Raw genomic sequence first — 12,118 nt, 5'->3', positions numbered from 1 at the left:
CATGAACCAGATCTGATTATTATTATTTTGTCAACATGTGTATTCCTCTTGCTTATATTTTTGACATATTATTTATAACAGCGCTTGTCATCCTTTCTGGTGTCACAACCCACTGTTTCCCATGCAAGTCTCTTCATGACCCACCGAGAGGGCAGTCATCAGAGTGGGGAAGGTAACCCCTCAGTGAATCAATCAAAAAAAAACTGATCAAGGTTGACACTTGACCAGAGTGACCACAGACAAACTGTGTGTCAAAAAGTGCGCAGGGAAAGCTGTACGGCCAACCTAAATAGAAATGATCATAAAAGTACAGAGAATTATTAACTTACCCTCACACTTTACCATTACTATCTTATTCACTTTTTTAAATGCCTGAAGCCCTTCTTGATTTTAATGTGCTCACTCAATATGGTGATAACATCTCATGTCTAATTATGCTGCAGCTTAAGGAAAACTGGCCTCGCCTTTAATTCAAACACAATTCTCGTATTTCAGTTACATATGAAAGCAATTAATCTTAAAAAGCACAAGGCGGGGCAACAACGTCTCATGAGAGTTTCTGGAAATTCTTCCATTCAATTTCTATACCCATTTAATCCAAGCAAGAGCCCCAGAAGAGCATGAATGGGCACAAGTGGGAATTAAAAGTTGACAAATGAAAAGTACATTACAAGAATTTCATCCACCTAAAAATAAAAGGATAAGTGTCAGTTTGTCTGTGTATCTGTTGTGATGTCTCTGTTATTCCAACACTGCTTTTATGAATCCCATCCCAAATGGCATATAACAGTGACATATGCATTTGTAGTAATGCATTGATTACTTAGATTTCAACCCATCTTAGATGGCTAGCACAGATAGTCCACTTTAATAAATAGTTTCATGTCTGTCTGTGTGTTCATCCACTTGCTATGTCTTTGTAATTCCAAAAGATAATGCATTGAAAACATTAATACTGCTTTTATGAATCTCACACCAAATGGCATTTAACAGAGACATATGTGTTGCATGCTGAAGTCTACATTGATTATTTAGTTGTCTTAGATGGATTGAGGACTTAGCCACCTCCCCCACCTCCACACGTAATTTTTTGCTATATACTGCCTTTGATTCTTGAAAGTCTAAGCATTATCCTCTGATGAAGACCCCTGGCAGGGGTTGAAAGTTCAGGAATAAAAAACTACTTTTGATATGTGATTCATTTTCTCTCTTTGTGGATCTCCAGCTGCAAACATACGTATATATATATATATAAATACAGTGCATCCGGAAACTATTCACAGCGCATCACTTTTTCCACATTTTGTTATGTTACAGCCTTATTCCAAAATGGATTAAATTTTTTTCCTCAGAATTTTACACACAACACCCCATAATGACAACGTGAAAAAAGTTTACTTGAGGTTTTTGCAAATTTATTAAAAATAAAAAAATCGAGAAAGCACATGTCCATAAGTATTCACAGCCTTTGCCATAATGCTCCAAATTGAGCTCAGGTTCATCCTGTTTCCCCTGATCATCTTTGAGATGTTTCTGCAGCTTCATTGGAGTCCACCTGTGGTAAATGCAGTTGATTGGACATGATTTGGAAAGGCACACACCTGTCTATAGAAGGTTCTATAGTTGACAGTTCATGTCAGAGCACAAACCAAGCATGAAGTCAAAGGAATTGTCTGTAGACCTCCAAGACAGGATTGTCTCAAGGTGCAAATCTGGGGAAGGTTACAGAAAGATTTCAGCTGCTTTGAAGGTCCCAATGAGCACAGTGGCCTCCACCATCCACAAGTGGAAGAAGTTCGAAACCACCAGGACTCTTCCTAGAGCTGGCCGGCCATCTAAACTGAGCAATCGGGGGAGAAGGGCCTTAGTCAGGGAGGTGACCAAGAACCCGATGGTCACTCTGACAGATCTCCAGAGGTCCTCTGTGGAGAGAGGAGAACCTTCCAGAAGGACAACCATCTCTGCAGCAATCCACCAATCAGGCCTGTATGGTAGAGTGGCCAGACGGAAGCCACTCCTTAGTAAAAGGCACATGGCAGCCCGCCTGGAGTTTGCCAAAAGGCACCTGAAGGACTCTCAGACCATGAGAAACAAAATTCTTGAACTCTTTGATGTGAATGCCAGGCGTCACGTTTGGAGGAAACCAGGCACCGCTCATCACCAGGCCAATACCATCCCTAAAAGTGAAGCATGGTGGTGGCAGCGTCATGCTATGGGGATCTTTTTCAGCAGTAGGAACTGGGAGACTAGTCAGGATAAAGGGACAGATGACTGCAGCAATGTACAGAGACATCCTGGATGAAAACCTGCTCCAGAGCGCTCTTGACCTCAGACTGGGGCGGCGGTTCATCTTTCAGCAGGACAACAACCCTAAGCACACAGCCAAGATATCAAAGGAGTGGCTTCAGGACAACTCTGTGAATGTCCTTGAGTGGCCCAGCCATAAAGGTGCATCGACAAAGTATTGAGCAAAGGCTGTGAATACTTATGTACATGTGGTTTCTCAGTTTTTTAATTTTTAATAAATTTGCAAAAACCTCAAGTAAACTTTTTTCACGTTGTCATTATGGGGTGTTGTGTGTAGAATTCTGAGGAAACAAATGAATTTAATCCATTTTGGAATAAGGCTGTAACATAACAAAATGTGGAAAAAGTGATGTGCTGTAAATACTTTATATATATATATATATATATATATATATATATATATATATATATATATATATATATATATATATATATATATATATATATATATATATATATACTCTATACACACACACATACAGAGTGAGTCAAAATTATGTTGGCATTTGAATGGCGGAAACAATTTATTCACAAAAGATACTTCATATGTGCAAGATGATTTACAGGATTGTCTCAACCTGTTCACCATCATGTTCAACACATGTACCATATGCGGCACATAAATTGTCTACAAAGGTTGTATATAAGTATATACATAGCAGCGTCATTAGTGTTAACATAATTTTGACTCACCCTGCATATATAAATATATATATTGCCTATACTGCAAATACCTACAGAGACTGTAAAAACGATTTATCAAGTTATTCAATCCACCTTAATGAAAAGGTAAGTGTCTATGTGTGTCTATCTGGTAGCCACATGTTATTCCAACAGATGGTAGATCACAAATATTTTTCAAATCCCATACCAAATTGGAATAACAGAGACATATGCATTGCATATGTCATTCCAACAGATGATACATCCGAAACATTTGTAGTAATAAAATATGTTGCATCACAAACATTTGTAGTACTACCTTAGTACATTTAGTAACATATTTTATTGCTACAAATGTATGTAACACATTTTATTACTACAAGTGTTTTTATTGCTACAAATGTTTGTGATGCATCATCTGTTGGAAATACAGATGAAATGCATTTTATTACAACATGCATCATAAAATGCATTTGAATGCTTAGTGCACTGCAATCACTTAACACGGAGATCTACGTTGATTATTTAGATTGCAGCCCATCTTTGACAGGTAGCACAACTAGTTGAGTAAAGTTCATAAAGTGACTTGTCACGAAAAACAAAGTAATCTACAGTACTTAAATTCTGACTAGTGGTTCTAAAGAGCAGCTTTTAAAATGAAACAGGTGCATTGATGCAGCAGTTGGACTTCAAACCCTGAGGACATGACTTCAAATCCTGATACTGTCACTGCATGACCACGAGCAGGTCTCTTCACCTGCCTGTGCTCCTGACTGCTTCTGAATGCTGTGTAATGTGAGTTGTAGCCATATGATGGACTGTTTGATGTTCACTAATTTTATGTTGCAATTAAAGTCGACTTTGGGGGAAACCATCTCTTTGTGATGAGTGAACATGCTGAAGACATGATTTTGAAAGCGTTTGTCCACACCAATTCCATACCTTGGAGCTGATGTTCTAATGAGAGACTATATCTTCCAGCTTTCATGACATTTCTAAAGATTGCAAGTGCAAGTGGAAAAAAATGAGGTTTCAGAGCAGGGTTGTTGAGCTTATTCTCCATGACAGGGTGAGCACCTCAACAACATGGGAGCACCTCAGAATAAAACCGCTGCTGGTCCAGATGTAGAGGAACCAACAGAAGTGGTCTCGGCATGTAGTTTGGATACGCCCAGAGAGATGTGGTCAGACACACACAGGACATGTCGGAAGGACTTACCACTCTGGCCTGTTCTGTAAGTATCTGGGAATTCCTGTGGAAGCTCTGGAGGTAGTAAGGTCGGTGTGTTGCTACTGTGACCCTCACCAGGATATGTGGATGAAAATGATGATGGTGATGATGACAAAGATGCTTTAACTTCAATGGACTTAAAACCAAGTCTGCTTCTACCATAAACAACCACACGTGACTAAGAGCCACAAAGACATCAAGTCAGACTGTCACTGTTAGTTTCCACCGGTGGTCTTTTCATGCGATCCAGCTACATACCCCGGAGTCGACAGGCAGCTGAATACAGCTTAACTGCCCAATCGCTTCTTCCCTCTTGGTAATTTCCTGAAGTGAAAATGTTTAGTTTGTTTTTAGATGTCCAAGTGAATTGATGGAAGCACACAATAACCTTGTCCAAGAATAAAAAAGCAAAGACAAGCCATTTCTTAGTTCAAGGCTCTACCTTGGATGAAACTGTGAAGTGTTATCAGGCTGCAGGTGAACTTTTGGCACATTTAGCACAAAAATTAAACCCATCAACAGAGCAGAAACACGAAAAAGAAAGAGAAACATTGAAATTGTTGGGCTTTGACTTTTACTTCATATTGATGTAATGCACCTGGACATGTGGAGGCACAGGCCGCTCACCTCATTCATTCAGCATAACCAGTAAGGAGACACAAAGCCTTCAGGATTAAGAAGCTAATCAAAGTAAAAATAAAAGTACAGAAAGGATGTGAAAAAGAGACGAAATCTGAAAGAAAGGAAAAGAGTCAGTTACTGCTAAGATAACAATGACAAGCCAGACTGGAATGTTACACTTAGAGTGGACAAAATCCAGGATTCCATGGAGGAAAATCAGAAAACCTCCATCACTGGTGTCATTAAATCCTGAAGCCCACGCCCGTCTCATGTAAACCGCCGTGGATTCTTTCCTACGCTCGTCGCCAAGGCCCAAATTAAACACACCGTGCCTGGTCGAGTGCTGACACACGGTACAATAAAACGAAACAAAAGGCCATTGTCATGATGTGTAAGGGGCAGGCGAAAGCACGAGAATGGCAAGCCAGAGGAGCTTTCAAAAGGAGGAAAACAGAAAGAGGGCTGTGGATCAACACCTGCAGTTGACCTAAAAAGCAAGACTTCAAACAAAGGTGGGAGATTAGTGGTTAAGTACTAGGAGACGGCCATCCAGCCCTCCGCCTAGATGTGGATGGGGTAGGACCAGGGGTCTTGTAGCGGTCCAGCCAATACATGGGGAGAGCTGCAGTAGAAAACAGGTTAAAAGTGAGTGTCCAGCAGGCTTCTGGCAGTCCAAGTATCCCACTGTATATGGCGCCTTTCATATTATCTGTCTACAGTATATAGTGCCTGTCACTGTCTGTCTAATGTGGTTATACAGTATAGAGACTTTCATATCATCCACCTATCAATATTAGAGCATATAGTGCCTTTCATATCTATCTATGTGTCTTTCTATCTATACCTATTTCCCTATTCTATATACCAGCTTTTGCTGTCTAATGTATAGTATAAAGTGCCTTTCATATTTGTCTATCTACAGTATATAGTGCCTGACACTATTTGTTTATCTAGCTTACATAGTGCCTTTCATTTCATCCACCTGCCTATATTATAATGTCGAGTGTCTTTCACAAGCCATCTCTGTACCATAGAGTGCTATCTATCTATCTATCTATCTATCTATCTATCTATCTATCTATCTATCTATCTATCTATCTATCTATCTATCTATCTATCTATCTATCTATCTATCTATCTATTATGCTCTTGACATCTATCTATCTATCTATCTATCTATCTTAGTGCCTTACATATCTGTGCACATACCCACCCATCCTTAACTTCTCGTTTATAATGCACTTCACTTCTATTTCAAGAAGAGGAGACCCATAGAGAGAATGCCCAGTTTTAAGCCTGGTCTCCTGGAGTTGTAAAGCCACACCATTGGCCAGTTTAGAAAATGAGGTGTTGGTGCCAGATCCCCTCACACCATACTGTTGACACAGTGAAAACTCTACGACACACGTGACAGCACAGACATTTTGGTGTTCAGGGTCCTTGTGCTTCTCTACTTCACCAAGTACACCCCATTGAAAACACAGTTTTTCTGTCTTCACCATGCCATGAGATTCAAGTCTCACCCTCAGATGAAGAACCCATTAGAGGCCAGCTGATGCTATGCTGTGTTTTCCAGTTGACACAAATTGTTTTAGGACTGCAGCTGATTAATGAAGCATGCCATTTGGGAATTTGTGAACGGTAAACTGGTATTTTCCAGGATAAGTGCACATTTTGAACAGGACTAACTGAAGAAATGCTACCTTGTAGCCATTAAAGGGGAACAAACAGGATGAACATGACTGAAGCGGCTCTGCCAAGTGGATGGCATGTGAAAGGACCTCAGTACTTAACAGGCAGCAAGAGCACAACACAGTCAGGAGGAAGAGGATGAAGAAGAAGAGGTCAGGAAGGCACGTAAGATCATTCCACAGATAAGATGCCATGTCTGTTGTGTCTGCTTTGGGATCATGCAAATGGAGTCAGTTGGCACAGCATGTTTAATTACCAAGTGCCTCCTACACCCTGCTAAACAGCTCACCATGTCCTCTCATTTCAACACACACAACAACCTGCTCCCTACAACCACATGCACGTCCAAGAGCCGCAAAGCCAAAAGTGGGGGCAAAATGTGCACGTGCTGCGTGTGGCATACTGGCATATATAACACCAGGAAATCCTGATCTAATGCTGGCATTCAGCGGTAGGCAAGATGAATCCTTGGGGTCCAATCAGCCTGCAGCTTGGAACCATAAAGCATTAATGTCACCTGGCCTTTCAAGCGGTCTGCCATACAGATCTGCCAGGCCACTGCCATCTGAGAGTGAACAGAGATGTAACATGACACTGGCTACACTTCAGAGATGCCCCCTGCTCACTTCAAGTGTACAGTATGTCTTCATTCTTTTTAGACTGGGCTCATTCTAGCTTTGTTTATTTCATAGCATACACGTGTAGCAACAGCTGGAGGCCACTAGATGACGCAATGTTATGCTAGTTTCTTAAGTATACCAACATATCTCACTCCAATTTTCATTATAAAAGTGGTGCTGGGTGGCACTGGGTCAAAGTTTCAGAGCATGAAATGTTCTTGAATGTGCTGGCAGGGGTAATAATAATCAGCTGGACAATATTGTTTATTTTAAATAATCAGGGGACTTTTGGGCTTGTAATTTATTTCCCTCTGCAGTCTTAGATTTTGATGATGCCAACAGGAGGTGCTTGTCTTACGGTCTGTGTGTGGATCCCAATGCCCAGTTCCAGTGACGGGGGACGCTGTGCTGAAACAATTACTGCCATCTTTCAGATGAGATGTAAAATTGAGATCTTGACTCTCTGTGGTCATAAAAGTTTCCTGGGCATCGTTCATGAAGAGTGGGGTGTACCCTGATATCTTGGGTAAACTGCCCACTACGGCCTGGTCATCCTAGCCCCCTAATAATCCCGTCTAACCCTTACTGTCTAACTATTTCAACCACCACTTCATCACCTAACAGCTAATGTGTGGTGAGTTTACTGGCACAATAATGGCTGCCACCGCATCATCCAAATGGATGCCACACATTGGTGGTGGTTGAAGTGTCTCCCCCCTCTGTCTATGTAAAGCACTTTGAGTACATTAGAAAAGAGATATATAAAAGTAAGTAATTATTATTACTATTAGTATTATATTATCTTAGAAGTGGCACAGCAGAGGAGCTGCTAGCATTGCTGCCACAGGTTTTCAGGGTTCTGAGCCCAAATCCAGTGTTTAGGTTTTGGACGTGTGGGTTTTCCTCCAGGAGGTCCATTTTCTGCCCTTATTCCCCCAAAATGTTCAGGCTAAGTCTACTGGTGATCTCAAAACAGTCATGTGCGAATGTATGCATGGACTGGCACCTCATTTAGACATGGCTTCTGCTTTACACTCGGTTCTGCCAGTTTAGGGTCTGACCCCAGGAAATATGAACTGGATTAAGCAGGTTTAGGAATGTTGTGTTATTTTAATTTCCCTGCTTTAGAAAGATGAGCTCCATGAAAGTCAGGACTCGGTTGAGCTTTTAATGGGCTTCCCAAGGCGCTATGACTTCCTTCTACTTGTGCTGCTACTTTTCTACTTTAAGTTTGTTACACAAATGGCTGCATGCAGTCGCTTAGAGTCAAGGGAAAGGAGAAAAAAGAGAATTTCTGGGATTTTTTTAAGATCCTAAATATCCATCACATCTGAGCAACTTTGTCACTACAAGTCCAAATTACATAAGACTGTAGCGGGCACCACATGTACTATTGTCCCGTTTGTGTCCCCTTAGGGTGTACATCAGGAAATGGGTTGCTGAGTGTTACCCAAAAATGGGGAAATACACCTTTAAGGGGAAGACACAGTGTGGACTGGACGGTTGGGGATGAAGACGATTTAACCAGAAAAGAAGGGGGAGATTGAGAGAGAGACATCGAGCAGTGGAGCAAGGAGAAGCAGCGAGTTAGCGCCAAAAACCCACCTGCGTGGCACCTACTGGAAGAACTCGGGGATGCAAGGGAGACACGTCTCTGAAAACAAACTTTTTTTTGGTTGCACCGGAGCGATCGACCTTTGAGACTGGTGGGACAGAACATTTTTGTTATTGGCAACTCTATGGGGCTGCAAGCATTTCACCGTGCTCATGAACGGGAAGGACAGTGATCCAGTTTGGGGAAACAGGTTTATCTCAGGTGAGACCATCTCGCACCCTAATCTGTGAAAGTTTGTCTTTGATTCTTGTTATCTATTTGTTTTTTTGGGGGAATTACATGAACCGTCTTGTCTGTTAATATGTAAATATGCCCTTTTTGTCTGCTTTCATTGCTTTAATGCTTGATATCTTATGCTGATCTGGGGCGTGTGGTGAGTGGTTCATAAATAAGGACGAGGATTGGTTACATTACCCCAAAAGATTTTGACAATAAACTGCTTTTTCCTACCAGTATCCTCATCATGCAGCAGCCCATGATTTAGTTGTTCTCCTGGGGCGGCAGTACAGGATGTTTTTGCGTGTTCTTGGGCTCTTGTTGATGTCAACTCTGTTTGAACCATTTTGAGTTTGGTTGTTGTGACGCCCTCTGTCAATATCTGCTCTGCCCCGCCTGTGTGTGATGTCAGGGGTGGGTGTGGTCACGTAGTTTTGCCAGCCACTTGATTTAAGGACAAGCTTTGTGTTCTGCATTGTATGACATTGTGTCTTGTTAGGCAGCAGAAAACCCATTTCTGAGCTAATATCATTTTTGGTTTTCGATTTTGGATTTTGCCTGCTTACTAATTTCAAAATTCACTGCACTGTGAACACGTGACACTAATGACCCCATAATGACAAGGAGTCAGGTCTAATAAGAAAGTTTACAAAACTTAGGGTCTCTTTCCAGTAAAGATCGCCTGTCATTTCATCGATTGAAAGTGAAGCGTCTGCTTCTTCCACAGGTTCAAACAAACACTGCAGGCACGGAGTGAGAGTTCCTAGCGACTTTTATGTGAAAAACCTTTACCTGCCATAACTATAAAGTGACGCATGACCAGAAATGGCTGGAAACTTGGAAAAACGAACTTTTGTCATTTTCTATAAGTTTAATTTAAAAATCTTTCTCAAAAAAGCCACTTTTAGGGTCACTTTTTGTTCAAGGTCAGTAGGTTTTAAGCTGTCAGGATTGTAACAGGCTAATAATAACAGGCTCGCTTCTCGTGATTGCAGTCCACTGATTATTACGAGTTGTGCATATCCCTGACAAACACACATACAGTGGAATCAGAAAGTTTTCAGACCCCTTCACTTTCTGCACACTTCATTGCGTTGTAGATTTCATTTTAAATAGATACATTTGCCATTTGGGCTCATCAATCTACACTTAGTCACAAATGATGACAAAGTGAAAGTCATGTTTTCAGAAAGGTTCATGTAGGTTGTAGAAGTTTGTAGAAGTCCGTTTTGGCAACAATTTCAGCTTCAAGTCTTCTGGATAAGTCTTTATAAGTGTTGCACATCTGTATTTGGACACTTTATCCCATTCTTCTCTGTATTTGACTGCATTCACCCTTCCCTTAATTCTGACCAGTCTCCCTGTCCCTGAACCACCATAACATGATGCTGCCACCACCATTCTTCAACATAAGGATGGCATTAGGCAGGTGATGAGCAGTGCCTGGTTTTCACCACACATACTGCTTGCATTCTGCCCAAAGAATTCATTTTTGGTCTCACCAGACCAGACAATCTTTCTGCTGATGCTCTCAGACTCCTTTAAATACCATTTTTAAATTCCAAGCAGAAGTTATCCTCTCTAACATCAATGCCTGATGGACTGACTGCCGCAGGGATGGTTGTCCCTCCAAAAGGTTTTCCCATTTCAGTAGAGGACTTCTGTTGGAGTGACTGTTGAATTCTTGGTCACCTCCCTAACCAAGGCCTTTCTTGCTCCATTGCTCAGCTTGGCCAGATGGCCAGTTCTAGGAGCAGTTCTGGTGGTTCCACACTTCTTCCATTTCATGATTGTTAAGGCCATTGGGAGCACTCCAAGCTTTAGAAAAGGTTTTATCCTCTCGCCCTGGTCTACACCTCACCATAATTTGATTGTGGGGGTCTTCAAAGAGGTTCTTGGACTTTATGTCTATGCTTTTGCCCTGACATACATTGAGAATTGTTGGACCTTCTAGACACTGGTACACATGTGTTTTTCTAAATGATGTGCAATCAATTCAATTTGTCTTAGGTGGACTCCAATCAGGTTCTCAAATATCTCAAGGAGGATTAAAGCAGAAAGGAGGCACCTGAGCACAACCTGGAGTAAGTGACTTAGGTTTTTGATTTTTAATAAATTTTAATAAAGTTGCAAACCTTTCTGAAAATCTGTTTCATTGTGCCATTATGGCTTATTGAGTGCAGACTGATAGACAAAAATGGCTCAGGTTCAGGTTGAGCAGCATGCACTGGTACAGTGCATTTCCGCACCCACCTCATGACGAAACAGCGCCTGATCTTGGCTGGCAACCCCCCGGGCAGACACACAGTCCAGTCCCAACCTCCGGAAATGACCCTCTATCTGTCACAGCCAGGTGTTACGTGGGCGACCCCTTGGCCTGGTCCAGCCACTCGGGTCCCCAACAATGAGGATCTTATGAGCCAGATCACCCTCAGGGAAATGCGCCACATGGCCGTAGTGCCATAACTGACGCTCCCTCACAATGCAGGTAATGTGCCTCATCGGGACTCCATGAGCAACACAAAGTCAAACCAACGGTACCCACGGATTTTACGGAGAGACACAGTACCAAAGGAGTCCAGTCTTCATCTCAAGTCACTAGATAGCGTCCATGTCCCACAAACATATAGCAAGAGGGGAAGCACCAGGACTCTAAAGACTTGGACCTTCGTCCTTTTGCAAAGATATCAGGAGCACATTAATTTAATACATTCACAATACAATAAAGTGTGCAAGACTGCGGTGGGCTGGTGACCTGCTTGGGGTTTGTTTCCTGCCTTGCGCCCTGTGTTGGCTGGGATTGGCTCCAGCAGACCCCCGTGACCCTGTAGTTAGGATATAGCGGGTTGGATAATGGATGGATGGATGGATAAAGTGTGCAGGAAGTGGAGAGCTTTCTGATTCCACTGCACATGCATGTCAGCTCATTTGTCCCAGTGAGGCTGAGTGCGGCCATTCATGAACTGATCCATCTAGGCCTGGCTCCTGTCTTGTAACCATATCTGCCTGGACAGGCTCCACACCACCCCTACTGTACTCGGGAGTGTAGGTGGGCTCACATGAATATGCTGCATATAATGTTGCACCCTGGAGAGAATAACTTAAAAGGAACATGTGAAGGAGGTCCTGCTTAAAGTGCTGAAGTAACATCAA

General features: G+C 42.0%; 1 protein-coding gene across 1 annotated transcript in view; it reads right to left on the bottom strand.

Annotated features, from left to right (window-relative positions):
* The window catches only part of cacna1g (calcium channel, voltage-dependent, T type, alpha 1G subunit), a 435,684-nt gene that overhangs the window by 111,812 nt on the left and 311,754 nt on the right, over positions 1–12,118 (bottom strand). Inside the window, exon 13 of the mRNA XM_039739383.1 lies at positions 4,460–4,525. Coding sequence (XP_039595317.1) covers positions 4,460–4,525 — 66 coding nt within the window. The remainder of the gene's footprint in view (positions 1–4,459; positions 4,526–12,118) is intronic.

Source organism: Polypterus senegalus, chromosome 17 (assembly GCF_016835505.1).
Source record: "Polypterus senegalus isolate Bchr_013 chromosome 17, ASM1683550v1, whole genome shotgun sequence".
Taxonomy (NCBI): domain Eukaryota; kingdom Metazoa; phylum Chordata; class Cladistia; order Polypteriformes; family Polypteridae; genus Polypterus; species Polypterus senegalus.
The sequence above is the reverse complement of the archived record's forward strand: the minus strand, read 5'-3'. Positions and strand labels throughout refer to the sequence as shown.